We start from the raw sequence: 24,944 nt of genomic DNA, 5'->3' as shown, positions 1-24,944 counted from the left end.
AAGAGTGAATAAAAGGGCTGATTAGAGTTCAGAATTCAAGTTTAGGTTAAGTTGTGGAGTCTGTGGAGGAACTCATTGAGATTAGAAAATCAATGATGAATAGTGGAGCTGATTCTATTTCAAACTTTATTACATTGCAGATTGGGCATGAGTTATGCCTCTTCACATCAGAGCTTATCTTTAAACATGTTCATAATCTCAGTCAGCACATTGCTAGCCTGTTTTCAGAACTTCACAAAGTACTTTTGAGAGCTTCACAGTTTAAAAAAAAAAAAAAGTTAAAATCAAGGTAGTTCCTTGTTTAAAAGTGCACTAAGTAACTTACTGGTTATGTTTCACTAGCAGATACAACAATGGCCTTGGACTTTATACTGACACCTAGTGGCGTGGATGTCTTTGTTTTTTTATGCAGATGTATTTGACACCCTGTTATTAGTTTATTCTGAAACCAACAGTGTCTGGTAATGGCGGGTTGCCAATTGTGTGTTCAACTTGATGCGGTACATTGCAGACCGATAGGTGTATGACATCAAAGTAGTGCAAGAGCGATTAGAGAGTAGATGGCTCTGTATGCTTTATAATCGCTCTCACTGTATTTTGATGTCATACACACGATCGGTCTGTGTATCGCCGCTTCAAGTTGAACACACCTAATTAGTTGTATTCAAAGAGTCATGTGATCTCGACATGATGGTCCCCATGAGGCTCAAATCTGACATTTATTAAGTCATTGCCATTTTAAACATATTTGTCAGTTGTTGTTTTTTATTTAGATGTTAAATCTAGTATAAAAAACTTAGTGCACCTTTAAGCGGTTTGTAGATCTTTTTACAGAGTAACAGATGTTTTTAGCCAGCTGTTAGTTTTAAAAGTTTTGAAGGGAACTGCATCTGTAAAGCTCACATTACGTAACATTTTTACAGCTAGAAAGAGCTGTATTTTTACTGTAGTTTACCATTGTTTTACTGATGTCTACTTCACTTGCATTTCTACTTTGCATTTGTGGAAGGAAGCTTTATAAATGTTTCTCTCTTGAATTCCATCTTACACCAACAGTAAAAGACTAGAAAACAAAAAATGTCTCCATAGAATCTTATATAGTGCAACAAAAAAAAAAAATCGCCCATTAATTTTTTATTTGTTGTAATGATCCTATTCAGAAACCCTAATTAGAAGTGAAAAATTACTTAAAGGGTTAATTCACCCAAAAATTAAAATTAATTAATTAATTACTCACCCTCATGTCGTTCCAAATACGACTTAAAGACTTTCGTTCATCTTCGTAACAAATGAAGATCTTTTTGATGAAATCTGAGAGCTTTCTGTCCCTCCATTGACAGCTACGCAACTACCACTTTGACGCTTCAAAAAGTTCATAAAGAGATTATGAACTAATACTATATGAATTGAATGGTTTAGTCAAACTTTTCTGGAGAGACTCGACCGCTTTATATGTTGAACAGATTGAATTTAGGGGAGGAGACCCAAGGTCTAGCTAGGACCAAGGAACAGGACCGGAGAACACAACGTTTTAAATCATTTATTATTGGTACAAAACGACTAACGTTTCGACGCCCATGCGTCTTCTTCAGAGTCAAACAGTCAATAGCAACGATGTACAGATTTTAAAAGAATCAAAGTTCAAAGCATTGGCCACTGGCCTAGATGGGTGTGGTACATCAATTAACCAATCCTATACAAGCACTCAGGTGTAGATAAAAAAAAAAAAAAAATATATAAATTAAACAAAAAAGAAGAAAAGAGGTCCACGTATTGCAGATTGAATTTAGGCTTTTATTCACATATAAACATTCATCAACTCACACATCAGTGGTAAATGGAAGCTCAAGAATGTTTGCTTGATGTGTGAGAACCAATGAGGTTCATTCTCATGTGTTACGCAGGTTCGATCGAGCTTCTGTTTATGTTCGCTGATATGTGAATAAAAGAGTAAATTCAATTTGTATATCATATAAAGTGATCGTGTCTCTTCAGAAAATTAGGACTAAACCGCTCAATTCATATGGATTAGTTTTACGATCAATGAACTTTTTGAAATGTCAAACTGTCAGTTGCGTAGCTGTCAATGGAGGGACAAAAAGCTCTCAAATTTCATCGAAAATATCTTAATCTGTGTTCCAAAGATTAGCGAAAGTTTATGACAGAATTTTCATTTTTGGGTGAACTAACCCTTCAACATTTTCAGGGTAATGACCTGACCCAGAGGAGCAAATTGACAATAATTTGTGAATCGCACATTCAGAGCAATCCTCTCCCTACTCATGAATATAGAGTTCGCTGTGTGCTGGAAAGCAGATAAACAGTGTTAAACTACTGTCTCATTGTCATCAACCTGACTACCTTGCACACAGACACACAAGCTCCCAGCCAGGTCGGAACTGTCCACAGTTTGTCCTTCAAGTCCCACATACTATAATCTCTCTCACACATGCACACACACATACACACTAGAGCCGATGGAAATCCACTTTCACTTTCAGATGGATTCAGTCTCTCACATGTGTCCAGCATCTTCAGTCGAACTTCAGGTTTATATAGAGATCCTTGTCCATCCTTATTATCTTCTGTCAAAACAAAGCAGCCATCTATAGTCTACAATAAGTTTGTCCATCTTTTGCTTGTACGGAATCATCCTTAATGTCAGTGTCTTAAACAAGATGGTCTCCTTTTCCATTAGGGGTTGTTGAGGCATCTTGGGCCTCTTGGTAAGGTAGCCATGTTCTTGCTATCGTGTGACCTACGAATAAAAAGAGAGGTAGATTAAGGAACGCTATGGCACAATCACTAGAATGGCAAAACTCTGCCTTGAGATGTTTGAGAGGCCTGTTAGAGCCATAACGTATAATATATACAGTGAGGAAAATAAGTATTTGAACACCCTGCTATTTTGCAAGTTCTCCCACTTGGAAATCATGGAGGGGTCTGAAATTGTCATTGTAGGTGCATGTCCACTGTGAGAGACATAATCTAAAAAAAAAAAACCCAGAAATCACAATATATGATTTTTTAACTATTTATTTGTATGATACAGCTGCAAATAAGTATTTGAACACCTGTCTATCAGCTAGAATTCTGACCCTCAAAGACCTGTTAGTCTGCCTTTAAAATGTCCACCTCCACTCCATTTATTATCCTAAATTAGATGCACCTGTTTGAAGTCGTTAGCTGCATAAAGACACCTGTCCACCCCATACAATCAGTAAGAATCCAACTACTAACATGGCCAAGACCAAAAAGCTGTCCAAAGACACTAGAGACAAAATTGTACACCTCCACAAGGCTGGAAAGGGCTACGGGGAAATTGCCAAGCAGCTTGGTGAAAAAAGGTCCACTGTTGGAGCAATCATTAGAAAATGGAAGAAGCTAAACATGACTTTCAATCTCCCTCGGACTGGGGCTCCATGCAAGATCTCACCTCGTGGGGTCTCAATGATCCTAAGAAAGGTGAGAAATCAGCCCAGAACTACACGGGAGGAGCTGGTCAATGACCTGAAAAGAGCTGGGACCACCGTTTCCAAGGTTACTGTTGGTAATACACTAAGACGTCATGGTTTGAAATCATGCATGGCACGGAAGGTTCCCCTGCTTAAACCAGCACATGTCAAGGCCCGTCTTAAGTTTGCCAATGACCATTTGGATGATCCAGAGGAGTCATGGGAGAAAGTCATGTGGTCAGATGAGACCAAAATAGAACTTTTTGGTCATAATTCCACTAAACGTGTTTGGAGGAAGAAGAATGATGAGTACCATCCCAAGAACACCATCCCTACTGTGAAGCATGGGGGTGGTAGCACCATGCTTTGGGGGTGTTTTTCTGCACATGGGACAGGGCGACTGCACTGTATTAAGGAGAGGATGACCGGGCCATGTATTGCGAGATTTTGGGGAACAACCTCCTTCCCTCAGTTAGAGCATTGAAGATGGGTCGAGGCTGGGTCTTCCAACATGACAATGACCCGAAGCACACAGCCAGGATAACCAAGGAGTGGCTCTGTAAGAAGCATATCAAGGTTCTGGCGTGGCCTAGCCAGTCTCCAGACCTAAACCCAATAGAGAATCTTTGGAGGGAGCTCAAACTCCGTGTTTCTCAGCGACAGCCCAGAAACCTGACTGATCTAGAGAAGATCTGTGTGGAGGAGTGGGCCAAAATCCCTCCTGCAGTGTGTGCAAACCTGGTGAAAAACTACAGGAAACGTTTGACCTCTGTAATTGCAAACAAAGGCTACTGTACCAAATATTAATATTGATTTTCTCAGGTGTTCAAATACTTATTTGCAGCTGTATCATACAAATAAATAGTTAAAAAATCATACATTGTGAATTCTGGATTTTTTTTTTTTAGATTATGTCTCTCAGAGTGGACATGCACCTACGATGACAATTTCACCTCCATGATTTCTAAGTGGGAGAACTTGCAAAATAGCAGGGTGTTCAAATACTTATTTTCCTCACTGTATATTAAGCCATAGCGCAATCATTTTGAAGAAGAAGGAAGGGTTGGTGTTAGACAGTCTTTTGACTGTGGAAAAGGCTAGAATTCATGTTTGTGTAAAATAGTTTTTGAGCTTAATTTCTCTTAAATGTAACTTGACAAAGAAAAAGTAAAGCTTTACAAGTTATGGATTCATGAGTCAAATCCTTTGTGCTACACCCTTTTAGAATGCCGATAAACGGTAAGTGGCTCGGATCACCATTACAAGGCTTATTCACAGCAACAAAAATAATTTTCTTAAATCAATAATATCAGTGCATTAACTAATGTTAACAGATACAAATTTTGATCTTAATAATGTATTAGTAAATGTTGAGATTAACATTGATTATAAGTGCTTTAGAAGTATTGTTCATGTTAACTGATGGAGTTAAAGCTGCAGTCCGTAGTTTTTCCACTTTGTTGCCATCTCTGTTCGAAATCTGCAATTGCAGTTATTCGCAGAATTATCAACTTTACGTGGGTTGTGCCTCGGCACGGCGCAGATGAATCCAATGTTTTGAGAAGAATGTGCGGCTGTCAGTCACCGCGTCAATGTACGGATACTGTCATTCGGAATCACAGATTCTACTTTTTGGAACATGTAACATCCACTTTTGTTCTGACCAACTAAGGCAAAAAAAGCATTGCAATAAATCGCGCTGATTAAATCTAACGATCGCTGATCATATCACGTCAAACCGTGCAAATTATACTTTGTTCTCAAATTGTTAATGTTAACAACATCAGCATTGCCTGATTACATTTAATGCCCTTCCGATATTTATCCTTGTTTTCGCATGGGCCCGGTTGCAGTCTCTTTGTTTCTGTAGCCACTCTGAAGTCCGAAGTCTTTTGAATTTTACAACGGGTGAATCTCCCAATTGTCACTGGTGATTGTCATTTGAACCTTTCTGGATCCACCACCAAAGTTTAATTATATCAAGTGCTGTGAGAAAAAAAACTCCAACATCCTCACACGCAATACAACTTTATGTGTACAGATGTGACATAATGATGCAAAAACATGCTAGAATTTCCCGCGGAAATCCACCAGTACCACTGGAATTAAAAACATTATTACAAGCTTACCGTTTTGAATCAAGCTAAGGCAAGCCAAAATAAATTTTGGAAAATGTTTAACCCAAAAAAGTTTTTAACTGTAACAAATGAAATCTAATTATAATGTGTTACCATAAGTTCCATATATTTGAAACATGCACACTTAGTTACTTTAGTGTTGGAAAGGAAAATGAAGCTGTATGGCAGGCAGCTGTTCCATAGAAAGGCAGACAGTGGAGAAGGATGATCAAAACAAAAAGGAGAGATATTAAGCAGAGGGTACAGGAGGTGAATGTAAAGATATAAGAAGGCAGATGGAAAGAGACAAAGAGAGAACGCAATATGTATCCTGGCGCATCGCCACAATCTCCTGTGACAAGTGCACTGAAGCCTGCTGGTTACTGTTCCATTTCCACCTCTATTAAATACAGAATTAATGCTCACTGGAGTAAGATACTCCCTCCCGCCTCCCATCTGTGCCTCAACGCAGTCCATTGGCCTCCTGAGGGGGCAGTAGGCGGGGCTTAGCCAACTGACAGTCAGCTCAGCCAATAATGGACTCAACAAACATACAGTCATTAATCCTGAGTGAAAGACCCAGAGCCGTCATTCTTTTCTCGTCTCTCCCTCTTACCAATTTAATTAGGACTCTTAATTTGAAAGCCTCGGTGGAGCTCATTGCCATAATGCATTTTAATGAACACAACAGATGTTCTGCTGTTACTTTATAACTCTGAGCAATTATTCTTATGGCAGTTGTGTGTTTTCAGACACCGTTATTTCTTTAATACTTCACCTGTATTTCACACCTGCACGAAACAGCCGTCACCCCGACGTTTACTGAACAAACCTCATCTCACCAATTTCAAATTCATTTACATTTTTAGCTTGAATATAACATTTTGAGGCATCTAGATATGAAGATGACCTGGTGCACAAAATGTAGTCAATTTTAAAGTTTGCTTTCATGCTTTTTTCAAGTCAACGCTAGCATGGACCAACAATGTTGTCCCTGCATGTTTGTCTAGGCTCGTTTTTTAAAAATTCTCCTTTGTCCTTTGAACGTTTTCTCTGTGCTACTGAAGTCTTCAGGGATTTATTCTCTGAGCCACAAATTCTGTGGAGTCACTCTGAAATTTTATTTATCTCCAAGCTTTGCTCATTCTTTAATAAGTCTCTTTTAGAAAGTTTGAGTGATGTGTCTGCCTATAACTTTCAGTAAAAAAGTGCTTTTTGAGAAGTCAATATTGTGCCCATAAAACAAGTGAACATTCGAAAAGGCATGTTTTGTTGTTTTACATATCTTAAATATGACAATTTTATCTCATAACATACCACTTCTTGTACTCTTCATACTCTCGCTTCAGAGAACCCTCTTACAAAAGTAAGGCTTCAACAAAATGCTGCTTTGAAGAACGGTTTGCCTGAAGAAAAAGCTTTTGGAGAAGGGCTCCTCAAAGAAACGCCTTCTGAGAATACTCCCGGGGGGTGTTTTGATGGCATATATAGTAGCTCTTAGAAAGGTCTGTTTAAAAGGTACTTTTATGGCAAAATGTTCTCAGATGCCCCTCTTACCATGGGCAAAAGACACTTTCGGTGCCAACCTGGGTCTGCACGTGTCAGAATGTAACCAGCCTTGAAAAGGATAGTTTACCTAAACATTCAAATTCTGTCATCATTTGCTCACCCTCATGTCGTTCCAAACCAAGACTTTCGTTAATCTTCGAAACACAGATATTTTCAATGAAACTTGAGAGATTTCTGTCCCTCCATTGAAAGTCCAGGTAACCAAAACTTACGAGAAGGGCTGTGTGTTTAATTGAAATCGTAATAAAATCACAATGTGAGAATGCAAGATTTCTATTACTCTATTACTATTTTTACGCCAATCTGAATGCAGCGCGCCTAAATCTAGCACGAGAACTGAACAGAGCGTGTTTACCTTTACGACATTAAAGAAGAAATCACAGAATAAGGACAACATCTGTGGTTTGGGAATATTTTGGATACAAGAGAGATGATGTATCACAGAGCCAGGTAATTTGCAAGACCTGTCAAGCTATCATTGTGGCAAAACAGAGTAGAGAGCACGTTAAAAACACGAGATGCATGTCTACAGATGCGTGTTTTAAAAGTTTACTTTTTTTACCTTAAACGTACAGTATGGCATTTTTCGCCACTAGGGGTCGCTAACCTATTTACAATAACAAAGGCGTAGATTGATGACGCAACATTTGCTAAGAATTATGGATCTTGTCATCAACGTCAAGCCGACCGATCTAATAATGTTTATGGATGAGTGAATACATCGATGTTTTTATCATGACTGTGATATGAAGCAGGTCGGGATTGCTAAGAGACAGCTATCAGCTCCACACGCGACACGAGTCCCGCGGATATAAAAGAAATATGGACATTTCATTCTACCGAACGAACATTTCATTCTACAATTGTCAACTTACATTACATTAAATTACAACTGACTTTTAAAAAAATTGTTGAATCTTGCAAGTGCAGAATTACAACTCACAGGTCAGTTTATTAGACAAATTAAACTTGTGAAGTAACGCAGCGCTGTTTCACTTGGTCTAACATTACACTAGCACACTAAACTGCATTTAAATGTGTTGAAATGTAACTTATGTGTTAGTTTGTCTGTATGAGACTAGCAGTAAACTAGATCAACATTAGAATAACATACAGATCATATTCTGACATTTTATCATTGTTGAACTATAAAACATTGATTAGTTTTATGTAAATGTGCTCACCTGTTTAATAAAGTACATGTAGGAGCGGTCGAAGTCTCGGACGTGGAGCTCTCGTTTATATACTGTCTATGGGAGCTCTCGGCATCTCGAAAACACCGCGCTGATATTGATTCTCGTTTTAGTTCTCCTTTTTTATCCAAAGTCTGCTTGCCATGGTCCATAATGTTTAAACGAAACAACAACAGCGTGCAAATAGACATTGCGAACTACAAAGTTGTCCGCGTCAGTCGCTTTGGTTACTATCAGACGGCTCTGGTTCATAGCTCTGGTTGCCATGGCAGCACGAGCGGAAACCAGGGACAACGTGGATATGACGGCATTGGCGGCGACAAAACGGAAATAAAGAAACGGGACGTTTCTCGAATTAAATTACAAATTTCTCCCGGTTTGAAAGTTGTTGGAAACAGTCGGGATAATGTAAGTACACAACTAAAAAAAATATATAACATAGATATAGTGATTTTTGCTATTTTAAATTTGTCATGCGCGAGATGCTGCAAAAGACGTGAGACGTGAGCGCAACAGTTAAAGACGTCCATCTAGCGCAAGTTTACATAGAAAAACAATGGCACATTCAGAACCAGGTGAACAAAAATCAGTAATACAAGCATTTGCGAACTGCACAACATACGAAAAGAGTTCAAAAAGGCATAAAGAAATAATGTATGCAAAGATATGGTGCCCGCAAATAGCTGGCTTCCAAAAAAAATTATACAGACAAGTATGTGCTCAATGTATGTGCATTTATGCATGAATAAAAGCTTAAATTAAATTCATTATATAAAATGATTAGAGCTTCTCACTTCTAGGCTTGATTCATATGGATTCATTTTACGATGCCTTTATGACCTTTTTCAGATCTACAAAGTTTAGGGACAGAAACCTCTCATGTTTCATTACAAATATCGTAATTTGTGTTTCCAAGATTAAAGATTAAAGTCTTATGTGTTTGGAATGACATGAGGATGTGTAAATAATGACAGAATTTGTATTTTTGGGTGAACTATCCCTTAATCAATGTGGTCCTGATTTCCTCAAGGCCCCAATAAACCACATCAGCAAAATGCAACTCTGGCTCATTCACCTTGGTGGTTTTAACTTTGTTACCGGTGCTGCAGGACCAACCAGTCAGGTCTGGAAGAACTTTACACTCCTCGCCGTCCATACATGGGTGCATTTGGCACCACCACTTCTGCAGCACGATGGAAGCTGTAAGAGAGATGGGGAAAATTATAGGTTGAACTACTTATATTGTTACTACTGATATTATTATTTTCAGAGTATCTCCTACAGTACAGTATGCATCCCTGAACATCCATTTTCTCTCATTTTTATCTACTATGACAATTTTGCCAATCCAGTACAATTAACTTGGATGTTTAATTCATTTCAACTTAAATTACATTAAATTACAACTGACTTTTAAAAAACGTGTTGAATCTTGTATATGGCTTAACTTATTTTAATGAGTTAATCCAAAGTAAAAACATGTTGTCATAACTTTTTTATTGTTCATCAGCTGGGGGGAAATTCTTCTGAAAGTGATCCCAGCTATTTCATTCCTTATAGTTTTAGTTGTGTTGCGGACTTTGCTATTCTCATATTAAATTATTATTAATACTGTTATTTATCATCCTTGTTGTAAATGGCCCTTAATAATGGAACATTTCAGGTAGGATTGTCCTGCAATGTGAATTTGCTCTCGAACAAATGCCTGCTGCTGAAGCACTGGTTGGATAAATCGTTATTAACACCAGAAGATGAGAAGAGCGAAACAGCTTCCTTTTTGCTACCACCTTTATGTGTCATAACACAGGAAGACATGCTTGTTTATTCTCTCTGAATAGTGCTACATTGGAAACAGATTCTCCAGCATCACTACACAATGAACCCATGATATCTTCTCGAATATACATGATTGGCACCATGTGAATAATAACTGTTTTGACTACTTGTCCGCTATTGGTCGACCGAATAAGTGGTCTCGCTCAAAATGCATGCCATTGCTTGAGCCAGTGTTAAAGTGACAGCGTTCTCAGTTTTTAGAGAAAACCACTTCACAAATGACTTGAATAGTTGTCTTCACACAGTTTCCCAAACAAGGGTTTGCAAAGGAACTGCAGAGACGTTGTGAGTTGATAAAAAGTAATTAAATAAAAAAAAAGTAAAATACAAATTTATAACTTTGTTAAAAAACAAAGACTAAAAAAGAGTTAACATTTTATGTTTATCTGTATCTCTGTGACCATTAACCAACATCAGAGAACCATTACAGTTTTTTTTTCAACTACTTGCACACATTTTAAAAACGTTGACTCTTTTTTTTTTCACAAATTTACACACAATTCCAAGAATTTCACACACAAAATGCTAAATGCCTCACATCTCTTGCAAAATGAAGCTCTGCATTCAAAATATCACAAACACATCTCAAAAGCAAACATTTGTCTTATGTTGCAAACACCTTTGCCATAATATTAATATTATTTTTGGATATATCATATACACACAGTTATTCAAAACCTAAAGCACTTGTTTCATGAGCTCCTATGTACATTTCTGTAAAAGATTGAAAGTAATTGGCAGAGAGATGTTGAAAAATTTACAGTAAACATGAAAGCAAGATTGCAACCAAACTATTATTTTTATTTTTTTACTAAGCATTTCTGGTTGTGAATACAGTATTACACACACAGTCCAAAAAACCTATAATTTGACCTTTGGCCTATTTATAGGCCTATTCTAAAGCCATGATTGGTTAGTTTTAAGTAAAGCAAAGAGTGTTTGCACATGCGAGGAGTTAGTGTGAGGCACTGATGAATTAGTTTGGCATTTTGATAGGTTGTGTTTGAAAAAGGAAATCAATATACTTCCTGTTCGATTTTTGTTACATAGAGAATTGTGTGTTGTGGTTTGCAAAAAGTGTTTTATGAAATTGAAAACTGAGTCGAAGGCCAAGAATAAGTGTATGGTTTAGCAGATGTGGTTCAGGTGTTTTGAGTGTCAGGTTTCAGAAATTGTGTAACAAGTAAGGATTTTGTGTGTAAGCAGTTGAGAAGAAATCTGTAAATAATCTGTATTGTATAAAGTGCTAGAGAAATAGAGGTGACTTGACTTGTATGTATATTCCGTATATATTTACAAAATGACCAGACATGCAAGGGTCAAAAATGTATTTATTTCTCAAAACATTGAGTTTAGATTCCTAAGTGATCAAATTAGGTATATTTACACGATAAACAGAAATACAAGAGGGTAAAAATAATTTATTTCTTCCTGAAAACATTGAGTTTTGATTTCTAAGTGATCTGGGTTGCGTTTCCCGAAACCTTCTTACAGTTTTTCTCGATTGCTTAAACACTATAACCAGGCTTTTGAACTAAAATTTCAAAACCATAACGCCATTTATCAAAAAGCACACCCATTTCACTAAACTATAAACACTATTCCCTGTTTTGACACATGAGTCAGATTTGTTGAACTGTCACTGCAAAACTCTACACACAAATCCCTTCATTTCTCATTGCTTAGACCATGTTGTCATTTAGAAAGCACTAGCATTCAAAATTGGTCACTCAACTCAGCACAGCTTCAGCTCAGTTAGCACACAATTATCCAGGTGGAAACACTACGAGTCAAAATTTAACACACATCAATCAGAACCTTCAATAGATATATAAAAGGGCCCAAATCAGTTTATTGCGTTTTGGAACAATGGATCTAGAAAGACATGAAGGAAGAGGGATAAGAATGAGGAGGAGGAAGGGCAAGGACAAGAAGACAAGCAGTCTCAGATGAAATTCAAGCCACTCTAGTTGCCCATGTGTTAGTCAATGATATGACTATGAGGGAGGCTGGGCTACGAGTAAGGCCAAATTTGAGTCGCTTTACCGTCGCTTCGAGAACCTTCAGGGAGGTGTGGTGGCAAACAAAATTCTTTCACTGAATAAGAGACAAACATTTCCAATAGTCTTTGATGAGGTTTATTTTCTTGCAAGAAAAGGCCAGCAGTCGAACAGTCACACAGAGTGGCTGCAGAGTGTGACAGTGAAGGGAGGGCATCCTTTCTCCTTTATAGTCTTGACTCCCAGAATGTTATCTTTCTAGGCAAATGATGGTATTTCAACCATATGTGGAACATTCTTAGACGTATCCATCATATTGTATCCTTGAGTGGAGACCCTCCTGTCATGTCCCAACACTCTTTACCATTCCAATACAATTCAAATTCCATATTAGAATATGGTTTGTGTGTGCTCTTTTACTGTCATATGTTGGTCACACACATCTTACTGTAAGTAAATATAAAAAAAGAATTAGAGGAGAGAGTAAAAAAAAGAGTAAAAAAAAAAAAGAGTAAAACAGGAAAAAAAAATATTTTTGTGTGTGTGTGTTTTCTGTGTATGAATAAAAATGTGCCAATGTATCCACTGGTTGTGTCTTTTGTGTTCATCATGTGAAAAGGTTTGTGATGGGGGGAACCACAAGCAACATAACTTACCAGTTTTGGAAATGTTGTTTTGAATTTATTGCACCAGTGTCTTAGACTATGTTGTAGTGTGTGTGATTTTGAGGGCTTGTGTGTCCTGTCTGAGGGCAAAGTTTGGTTTTTCAGCAAGAGTGAATGGTTTTGAGTGTAGAGCTTCATTTTGACCTGAAAATAGGATGTTTGGGGAATTGGGTGAGACGTTATGGATTTGTGTTTATAGTTTTGAGAATACGAGGCATAGTTTCAAGAAATGTGTTTAAACTGTAATGCTCCGTGATTATTAATACACCCAGACAGTGTTCAATTATAAGGCGAATTCAAGTGTTTTCATGCAAAGAATAAAACTGTCATTACACTGATTGTCGTTAGATTTTTAATTAAATTATCCAAAGGTACATCAGCTGGCAAACCATTAAAGGCTTAATAGTCTATTTAAAGGGAATGATTGTGGTGGGGAATTTGCTCAAACTATGGCAGCGATACAACGAATAGTTGTTCTAAAAGATGGCGCCGTCCGCGGAACGCTTTTAAAGGCCAGTGAAAGCATACTGTTAGTTAAGTCCTATTCGCATGCTAATTGTTTCTCATGGGCTCGTACGGTATTTTAAACATTTACAGGGGTAAGTCGGTGATTTAATGCCGTCGGAATCCATAATGTCAATGTTTTTTCTCACCCAACCCGTGTAAAAATCCCTGGCCAACTTAATACCTACTGTTTTTTTGACAAACGGGTCGTGTGGTAATTTAATTGCCGTCTGAATCCACATCTCTGAGTTTACAAGAAGAGATTAAAAATTCACTGTTTAAATCCTTTTTGATCATTGCCGAGCACCGTACGTAAGATGTACACTTTTATTACTGAAATGCTGGAAAGTATTTACAAGAACTTGATCGCAGCTCCACCTCAGCGAACAAAAATGGGAAAGAGAAGAAAGCACGTAAAAATTTGAAATGGTTGTTATGGCAGCAATATATCATACAATTGTAAAATATGTAGGCTAGGCTATTATAGGCTAGTATAGTTTGGATTATTTTTTATAATATCCCATGAGTCCTAATAAATGCAACTTCAACTATTTCTGAAGTGTTTCTTTTATAAAGAACACCGCTTTCTCACATAATGCAGTGAAACAGCCCCTGCACGACAGAATAATTGATTCTCGATCCATCGATATCAACCAATTCAGCACCATGGACAGCACCCGTTAACATCGCACGTAAGAAGGTATATCTTAAGCAGCTTCCTAAGGTATGGTTCGAAATGGTAAACCTTTAGTTAAGTTATGAACACTCTTAAGGAGTCTTCGTAGCACACTAAGAGACAACGTTATCGGGAAACGCAGCCCAAATTATGTGATTTCACAGTTTATCATTGGTAGGTCATCAGTAAATGAGTGTGCCATTTAAATGCCAGTGTTTCCCGAATGAAACACAAGAGCTGTTAGTTTTGAATGGTGTGTTTGTAAAAGCTTTGTTTTAAACTGAGTGTAAAGCTTATAATGTGCTTGTGGTTTTTCAGAATTGGTCTGAAGATTCTGTATATGAGTGAATGGTGAAACTGAGTGGACCTCAAGTACCACTTTGAGTGTAGGCAATTAAAAAAAAAAAAAAAAAACTGTAAGCTGTAACTTTTAGCTTTGAAAGAATTACACACCTTACATTTAGTATCAGACCCAAATAAAAAAAAAATCTTACCAACACAATACATTTGAAAACACCCTTGCTACTCTGCTTTTCAAGTCCCCTGAGCAGTCCAAGCTCTTCCGTGTCACTTCCAAACAAGCCCAGTTTACTCCAAACCCAGTTCTGAGAAGCCAATCAATAGCCTGTTCAAATGAGGCTCATTGAGATGAGTGCGACCAAAAGAAAGCCGCTCAGTAGCCCATTGTCCCCAACAATAGGAGGAGAGAGGATATACACAGCGAAAATGAGCTTTAAAAGGAATTATGCAAAAGAACACGCGCAAATCCTCTCAAGCATCATGAGTGAACGCCTTACATCGAGTGAAGACATGAAAGCAGGGGTTTGTGCGTGCCTGCGTGTGTGTGTGTGAAGCCCACATTATAATGTCTGATTGCAGTGGTTCAGAGAATTGGTGGGAGCATAATTAGCATTAATGTGGCCATTATTAGGTATAATGGCAACCTTATGAAAAGATGTTTTCATTACCGTCGAGAGCTCTCCATAATTTGTGTGCGTGAGTGTGGCGTGAGACTAAACAAACAACATGAGTGTATTATTTGAGTTAGCATCCAAAAACAAGTGTTGTTATGATAAATTTTGGTCATGGGGGTCCGCTTCTTGTGGAAAGCTCCCAGCATGCTTTAAATTCACATTAAACACACATCTTCCTTCTTATAACAGTTCTAATGTAAACATATGCTAATGGTAAATCTGTCTTCATTTCATGACACCGGTCATAAATAAGCTATACTTTGGTGGCTCACATTCCTTATTGAAGCATTAGAGGCACAAACCCCATGTTTAAAATTAAATTAAATTATCCTAGCATTAAAGGTAGTAGTTTTAAACACAAAATATGTGTTTCCCCCTTTAAAATGGTTATTTTGGCTTGTCTTATGTTACCCAAGTTATTATAAAAAAAATGATCAAACAAATAGTTTTCTTTAATTAATGGGAAATACAAATTTAGAAGCAACGACAAACCAACATTTGGTCCTAGAATACACACTACTGTTCAGGGCTGTGTTTCCTGAAACCTTCTTAACACTACGTCATTCTTAAATTACACCTTAAGCTGTACCTTATCGTTAATACGTGTTTCCCGAAACGGTCTTAGTTAAGTATACCTTCTGTAAGTCATACGTTTGGAAGGTTGGTCTGGACCAGCTTTACCTTATCACTGTTGCAGGTTTACACGAATATAATTCTGAAGATTTAATACACCCAGACAGTGTTCATTTAGGCAAATTCAAGTGTTTTCATGCAAAGAATAAAATTGTCATTACACTGATTGTTGTTAGATTTTTAATTAAATTATCCAAAGGTACATCAGCTGGCAAACCATTAAAGGCTTAATAGTCTATTTAAAGGGAATGATTGTGGTGGGGAGTTTGCTCAAACTATGGCAGCGACAGCGAATAGTTGTTCTAAAAGACGGCGCCGTCCGCGGAACGCTTTTAAAGGCCAGTGAAAGCATACTGTTAGTTAAGTCCTATTCGGACGCTACTTGTTTCTCATGGGCTCGTACGGTACCCTATTTTAAACATTTACAGGGGTAAGTCGTAGATTTTATTGCGGTCCGAATCCATAATTGTCAGTGTGTTTTCTCACCCAACCCGTGTAAAAATCCCTGGCCAAATCAGCCTACCTTGTGGTGATTTAATTGCCGTCTGAATCCACATCTCTGAGTTTACAAGAAGAGATTCAAAATTCACTGTTTAAATCCTTTTTGATCATTGCCGAGCACCGTACGTAAGATGTACACTTATTACTGAAATGCTGGAAAGTATTTACAAGAACAATATTTCATCGCAGCTCCACCTCAGTGAACAAAAATGGGAAAGAGAAGAAAGCACGTGAAAATTTGAAATGGTTATTATGGCAGCAATATATCATACAATTTTAAAATATGTAGGCTAGGCTATTATAGTTTGGATTATTTTTTATAATATCCCATGAGTCCTAATAAATGCAATTTCAACTATTTCTGAAGTGTTTCTTTTATAAAGAACACCACTTTCTCACATAATGCAGTGAAACAGCCCCTGCACGAGAGAATAATTGATTCTCGAGCCATCGATATCAACCAATTCAGCACCATGGACAGCACCCGGTAACATCGCACGTAAGAAGGTATATCTTAAGCAGCTTCCTAAGGTATGGTTCAGGGAACACACCTAGAAATGGTATACCTTTAGTTAAGTTATACCTTAAGAGCCTTCGTAGATAATAATATTGAGTTAATGCTCTCCACACATAGTATACATTCATCAAATACTTTCACTTCAAACTCACTAAATCCCAGCCTCAGCCCATTCAGAAACGTCGGTACTTACATGTAGGTAGAAACCTATAGGAACCTGATAAAAATGTTAATGTAAAAAAGCAAGATGGACTCAGAGGCTTTTGCATCTTAAGTCTTCAATATATATATATATATATATATATATATATATATATATAAATTATATTTCAAATAAATCCTGTTCTTTTGAACTTTCTTAAAATTCTTAAAAAGATTAAGCAGCACAACTGTTTTCAACATTAGTAATAATAATAAATCTTTCTTGAGGAACAAATAATAATTATGAATTACAAATAAATTACATTTTAAAGTATATTAAAATAGCAAACAATTATTTGAAGTTGTATTTTTGCTGTATTTTTGATCAAATAAATGCAGCCTTGGTAAGAGACTTCTTCGAAAACATTAAAGAATCTTACTGAGATCTTAAGGTTAAGATTCTCAAACTGACTATTTGTTAAAAAAGAAAAAGACTTTGAAGACTCTGGTGAAAATTATTCAATATTTTACAGCACATGATAGAGCAGGTGTTTTGATCTGAGGGTTTGAAACTTCCACCAAGAAAAAGGCCAGCTGAGCTGCTAAAGCTTTGCAGGAGTTAAATGGCTTTAGGTTTGCAGTTGTGGACACCTTTGTCTGAAGCTCTTTTAAGCTTTTCCTCACCAAATCTCTCACTCCACCATTTAGGCATTTAACTGGATGGAGTTTGGCCAAAGCCCACGTACTTGGAAGGATTTTTCTCTCTTTTAGTGCTGAAGTGGCAGGGACAACTGCAAGACACTGATGGTCCTTCTATTTCCAGTCATGAAAGCCCTATCTGAGGATATGAAGGCACTAATTTAAGCTTTGATTTCCTGTATAGCGCCTTGTTGGATTTAGATAGTGCCGTTGCTACAAATGTGAGAGACTATCCAAGGATACAGAAATTGTTTTTGCTACCCCCATTTCTGAGTTATAAATGGGCTGTGATTGAAATACGTCTGACATCATGTGGTGGCTGAGGAAACTGCAGGAAAAGATGTCAGCCAGGAATGTTAGAGGGGGAAAAAAGAGAGAGAGGGACAGATTGAAAAGAATTTGCAGGAGGGAAAAGCAGAGAGCAAGATGGGATGAACATCTTGAGAAAGTGATACTGTCTTGTCAAAATGACGCATATGTGAGAGATAACAGGTAAAACAATCAGTTTAGTGGCATTTCAACTTCTATGTGTGCTTACAATTTAAATTTGACAAAATAGATTTTCATTTGTAAAGAGTTTCATCTGTTTATAGTCAACTATGAGCCTATACTGTAAGCCATTTGTAGATTGATTCACACAAAATGATCAAAACATTGCTCTTTTTACAGTAAGTCAGCATCCCGACACAACAACACTGACTTAAGCAATAGTGTACATTTGGGGCAGGGCAATCTGTTTGTCCAACCAATGGCATGGGGGCCTGTTTGAAAACCATAATCATAGAGCGTTGAGCGCTGTATTTTTTGGAATGTTGCAGAAAATAAGCTTTGTGATCATCAAAAGTTCATGATTCTTACATGTTTTTGTTATTATGATAATCTTCATAACCGAACATAACTTTAATTGCCTACAAAATACAATAGGCAAAAGTAAAAAGCTAAATGTAGGCTGTAAATGAACAGTAGCATGACTTCAACATCACCACTATTAAGCTTATGGTAACTCTTTTAGACTTTATTATATTTAAAAAAAAACATTTTCCCTGATAATTTGAGTTAGAATAGTGTGCAAGAGCACAGTTATAACATTATTATTACACAACAAGGTTGCAAAGCGGACTAGTGAGATGAGTTTAACTGTTTGGCATATTGACATTTCAAGTTCCAAAAACCTCTGTAGTTCCATTTTAGCCACTTCTAAAAACATTCAAAAAACCCATCGACTTCATCACGATGGAACCGGAAGTGCTGAAATGCTAACCTGTGCTAAAATGCTAACAAAAATATGCCACCCTTGCGGCACTCTATTGTTGAAATTCCATTTTTTACACTCATAGCACAAAAATTACACACTACAAATTTAATGTTTTTATGTTTCCAGAATTCAGCAGGTTTTGATGAATGAGTAAAGCTAACAAAGTTACAATAAATTTATACATAGAATGCCAGTACACAAAAAAACTAAAACAATTGCGTGAATTTTGCAGTACCTGAGATTAATGGGACTGCTAAACAATACTGTATATGTGTACATGCATATGCATTTGTGTGTGCATTCCAACTAGACAACGCACCTCACATTGTGGTTTATGCACCAGAGACTCAAAACTCCCTAGTATCAATCCAAATCCATTTATATCTGTCTATTAGATTACCCAGCACTCTGTCTCTGCAGCACAAAGCTTGAAATGACCTAATTTACAACACTATCAGCTTAGCTACAGATTTTGCCTTTGACACACATTAATGCAGTGTATTAATTCAGTATCAGTCTCTGCCGGCTAACAGCACATTTGTCTCCTTAAGGATATGCCAGAAGAGAAGCGCAGGAAACACACCTGACCCCAACGACCTATTTATTAAACAGCAGGCATTCCAGCTCACGAATCCGACACACGACTCGCTGTGCATCAAGAAAGTCACTGTGGGTTTTCATCATATCTGCCACTGCATAAATGTAACTTCAGCCTTACATTGACACAAAATATGGAATAATGTACATGCTGGTTGTAAATTACATATAATATATGTCATTCACATTTACGCTTCTAATCTATTCCGTGCAAACACTGGTGAAACTAATAACCGTTTAAACCAATGTTTATACAAGGACACAGCAATAACAGAGGGAATCAATGCAGAACATTAAGAACAAAAGAACCTGAAAGTAATTATGTTAAAGGAGATTTTATAGGCTGAATTGATAAAAAGCTACAAGGTCAAATTAAATTGGCTGACCAAACTGGTTGAGTAAGTTTACTAAGTTTGTTTGTCACTATCTATCTATCTATCTATCTATCTATCTATCTATCTATCTATCTATCGTTCTCTATCATTCTATCGTTCTATCTAGCTTTCTCTCTTTCCTTCAATCATTCTATCTATTGTTCTCTCTATCATTCTATCATTCTATATATCATTCTATCTATCATCCTATCTATCATTCTATCGTTCTACCGTTCTGTCTCTTTGCATAAGTTGGCACATATTTACATATTATTTAATAAATAAAAATAAATTAATTGAAACCAAATATAAAAAAAAAATTAATAAAATTTAAGGAGTGCATAACACTTGATTCAGATTGTTTATTTGCCTGCCTGGTACTTAATGCACACACAATGAGGGTTAATTATAAAAAAAAATTGGACTGTAGCCTAAGGTGTTTAGCACTGAAAAAAGTTTAGATTTCTAACTGTAATCAGAATTTAAAAAAATTATCCTAATACCTGCAATTTGTTTGTTTGTTTGTTTATTCATTTATTTATTTTCAGTTTATTTATTTTTGAATATATTGGCCCATATATACTTTTTTATTAAAAAGACTACATTAATTATATATATATATATATATATATATATATATATATATATATATATATATATATATATATATATTCATTGTGTGTGCATTAAGTACCAGGCAGGCAAACAGACTCGATGATGGTGAGATCAGATCTCCGTGTGGAGCACCGGCTGTTGTCAGACTCCTTGAGCATACAAAAATCTCACTGGATTATCACAGTTGATGGCTAAAGCAATGTTTGGAAATGTAAACTGATATTGATATACTGATAACTGATAAATATATATATATCCATCAACTGTGATAATCCAGTGAGATTTTTGTATGCTCAAGGAGTCTGACAACAGCCAGTGCTCCACACGGAGATCTGATCTCACCATCATCGAGTCTGTCTGTGATTCCATGAAGAAACAGAAAAAACTGAGACAGGCTAAATCCAAAAGAACTGCGGCAACATCGCCACGATGCTTGAAGAAACCAACCTGCAAAGCTACAGTACTGTGAGAAGTTTTAGACACTTGTGTAAAAATGCTTCAAAGTAAGGTAGCTTTCAAAAGTAATGTCATAAATATATTTTATTTATTAATTAACTTCTATTAACTAAATCAAATCAATGTTTGGTGACCACCCTTTGCATTTAAAACAGCTTTTGTCCAGGTACACTTGCATATGGTTTTTCAGGTTGCTTTGCAGGTCGGTTTCTTCGAGCGTCTTGGAGACTTGCCGCAGATCTTCTGGATTTAGTCTGTTTTTTCTGTTTCTTCATGTAATCACAGATGGACTTGATGATGGTGAGATCAGATCTCCGTGTGGAGCACTGTATATGGAGTACATGGCAACACTTGATTTTGATTGGTTAATCAAGACACACTGCGGTCAAATATTTTTGCATAATGATGTGAACCGATGACCATCACTGGCAATCAACTTTCAACACAGATGTGCTAATTTCACGTATTTCATATCACTCTATTCCTTTCAAAAGTCGTTATTCATTGAGCTTTCTGTTGACAAATGTCTAGATGAACGTAGTGTTGGACAGGGCCTTGAAGTTCCTGGATGTGTGGCTAAGCGCTGATTCCCAAATCACAGATGGCAGAGGCTCAGAGGGGGCTCCCCTCAATCCCCAAAGCAGAGCAGAAATCCCGGACACACAGAGGCCCTTATGCAGAGTAAAGCAGATCTCCCCACAGAGTGCCAAAGGGAATCTCTCTCCACCTTCCATTCGCTGTGCTAATGAGATTTTAATGGGCAGGTCGGCAGAGGCCTGCAGAGACTCAAGAGCTCACAGAGGAGTGACTAGATACGGTCCCAGCCAGAACAGAGACCCAAAGTACCAATACATCAGACGGCAGAGATATTTAATCCCTAATTTATTACATTCTCATTGAATGAGATTTAAAGTCCAAGTTCTCAGTACATCATTGATTGAACTCTGATGGTTGATTTGCCATAAGAAGGTATAGTTCATGTCTCATCCTCTGAAGGTTTCAGTAAAGTTTCTTTCAGCTCTTCTAAGGCTCCTCTGTAGCTTTTCACTGATGCTTTAATGATATGTGAATGGGTAAAGTGCCCTCTAATGGCCAAACAGAGAAACACAACACAAAACAAATCTAATAAAGCATAGGCAATCGAATCTTAAAGCTCCTCCTGTAATATAACGTCACAATTATTCATATCATTTCACGTATCTCTCTCTCTCTCTCTCTCTCTCTCTCTCTCTCTCTCTCTCTCTAGTTAAACTGCAGCCAAATCATGAGCTACAGTAAACCTTATAAAGCTGCTAACAAAAATAGCTAAATGTACCATTGTTCAAAAGTTTGTCAAGTCGTTTTTTTAAGGAAGTCTCTTATGCTCACCGTATACAGTTCAAACAGCAATCTTATGAAATATTATTACAATTTAAAATGACTGTTTTCTATTTCAGTATATTTTAAAATGTAATTTATTCCTGTGATTAAGCTAAATTTTCAACATCATTACTCCAGTCTTCAGTGTCACATGATCTTTCAGAAATCATTCTAAAATGCTGATTTTGCTGCTCAATTAACATTTCTTCTTATTAAAAATGTTGTGCAGCTTAATATTTTTGTGGAAATCATGATGCATTTTTCATTTTTTCTCTACACACAAGGGAACTGTAGCATTAAATTGAAGTCATATAATGTGACATAAAGCAGTTTATCATGCGACACCACTAGTTGTTGGAAAAATTGCTTCTTTCTGGAAAAGCTACACAATTGCTAAGCTACTGACACTCTACTGAAAAATGTAGTTATAGTCGTGTCACTACTTCTAGTTAGCTACTCCCCAACTGTGCGCTGAGTATTAGATATTTATGAAGCTTCAGAAGCGGAGAATATGTTCTTATGTGAACTCTCTCTCAAGGGCTGTGTGGTCCTGAAGGAGAAGGTGAGACTGATAGCCTGAGGGATCTAGAGATCGAGCAGTGTTGATAGGGGAAAATGACCCTCACCGCTCTCTCCTTCAGTGCAAAAAAACACAGGTCAATCCTACTGACTCGCTCTTATATAGCACAAAGCCAACACGACCTCTGATGTGAGCTCACACACGGCCACTCCAACTCTCTTTGTCATTCTGCGTATACCAATGGTTTTAAAAGAAAACGAAAAAGAAACTGCATTTTGTTCCACATACAAAACAAAATATCTTACAAAAAATTCTACTTCAAATAAATGATGTTCTTTTGAACTTTCAATTAATAAAAAAAACCCTGAAAAAGTGTATCACGATATCCACAAAAATATCAAGCTGCTCAACTTGAACATTTTTAATAATAAGAAATGTTTATTGAGCAGCAAAATCAGCATATTAGAATGATTTCTGAAGGATCATGTGACACTGAAGACTGGAGTAATGATGCTGAAAATTCAGCTTTGCCATCACAGGAATAAATTACATTTTAAAATATATTGAAATAGAAAACATTAATAATATTTTACAGTATTACTGATATCTATCATTCAATAAATATACATATCATTATAATATATATATATATATATATTTGTCTTGTTAATTGGCTAAATAATGAAATTATCCATTCACATTATTTAATCAAAGTATAAAATGTACACAATTAATCAACATCCCTTACCATCAATGGATATGTGAATATATTCCTATGTTTGTGTATTTTATCCTTTTTTTATAGTTTTTGGTTGTGTTTCTCTCAATTACATCAGGCTCTTTGTTCCTCCATAATACAGTCCTGTAGCCTTCTGTGGAAAATACAAAATGTGCATAGGACCCATTTTTGTCATTACATGAACTATAGTCAAAGAGAGCCATGAAAGTCATAACATGGAACACCTCCCCTGGTGCAGCCCTCCCTACTTTCTATTGGGGTCTTTTGTCTCGGGTGTCAAAGAAGACAAAGAAGAAAAATGGCTGCCAGCATTCGCCCTCTTGCCTTCATAACTAAGAGCGTACAGCATGGCCGAAGGGACACATTTAAACCTCCTTCATCACCCATACTACACTCTCTTGTCCTAAACCTTTAGCTAATAGAGAAGAGATGGAGCGGAGGACAATGTAGTCACATTTGTCACACAGCTATGATATCAAAATATACCTATTATTTAGCAAAATCAGGTCACAGGAGACATTAATATCAGATATAAATGTAACGTGCCTGTGCAGATCACGTATGAACGGATCACCTGAGATGGATGATAATACCAAGGTAAATTGGGACATTGTATTGTGTCTTTGGCCACATACTGTATACATTGTAAAGTTTCAGGAGTGACAGCCATTTTTAAATAAAGGAGTTCAAAGTGAAAGACAGTAGGCCTGACTTCTAACACAACATACACAATGTTCAACAGTGTAATTAAATTACTGTACTAACTACTCTCTCTAAAAAATATTGGATTACTTATTACTACACTGTAAAAAATTGTATTCATGATTTGTTATCACAACTTTTTATCTTTTGCCAAATCAACTTAGATAATGAATGTGGTTCAGATGACATAATATTTTGAGTGTATGTTAATTAAACCAATCTCCTTCATTGTATTAACTCAAATTTTTAATTTCAACGAACTCAAAATTTTAAGGCAACCAGGTAACTTACTTTTTTACGTTAAACCAACAATATTTTTTTTTCAGTGTAATTACTTTCTAAAGCCCATATCAACCTGAACAATACAAGGAAAAGACATGAAACTGCACTTTTGATTCTTTCAAATAAACAATATACAACTGGATAATTATTCTTGAACAGACCAAAGTGTGTAAAGCAGGGTTTCTCAAACTCGGTCCTGAAGGGCCACTGTCCTGCACAGTTTAGCTCCAACCCTGATCAAACACACCTGAGCAAGCTAATCAAATGTCTTCAGGATCACTAGAAACTCACAGCTAGGTGTGTTTGATCAGGGTTGGAGCTAAACTGTGCAGGACAGTGGCCCTCCAGGACCGAGTCTGAGAAACCCTGGTGTAAAGAGATAAAGTTACAATAAAAACAAACATTTTAACATTAAAATGTTGATGTTAAATCCATTTGTTTTATATAGAATTGTTTATTTAATGCAATTAAATCAGAAGTTAACTGAGCAGTGAATGATTTTCTTTTCCATTTGTTGTTTGATTGACATTAATGTTAAAAAACAGCAGCATGTAGGCCTATTAGG

General features: G+C 36.7%; 1 protein-coding gene across 1 annotated transcript in view; it reads right to left on the bottom strand.

Annotated features, from left to right (window-relative positions):
- Positions 1–1,348: 1,348 nt before the first annotated feature.
- The window catches only part of tafa4b (TAFA chemokine like family member 4b), a 62,473-nt gene continuing 38,877 nt past the window's right edge, over positions 1,349–24,944 (bottom strand). The window contains exons 5-6 of the mRNA XM_084100994.1: positions 9,410–9,534; positions 1,349–2,758 (exon numbers count right to left, since the gene is read on the bottom strand). Coding sequence (XP_083957120.1) covers positions 2,747–2,758; positions 9,410–9,534 — 137 coding nt within the window. The 3' untranslated portion in view covers positions 1,349–2,746. The remainder of the gene's footprint in view (positions 2,759–9,409; positions 9,535–24,944) is intronic.

The sequence above is a fragment of the Abramis brama genome, assembly GCF_963993115.1.
Source record: "Abramis brama genome assembly, chromosome: 23".
Lineage (NCBI taxonomy): Eukaryota > Metazoa > Chordata > Actinopteri > Cypriniformes > Leuciscidae > Abramis > Abramis brama.
The sequence above is the reverse complement of the archived record's forward strand: the minus strand, read 5'-3'. Positions and strand labels throughout refer to the sequence as shown.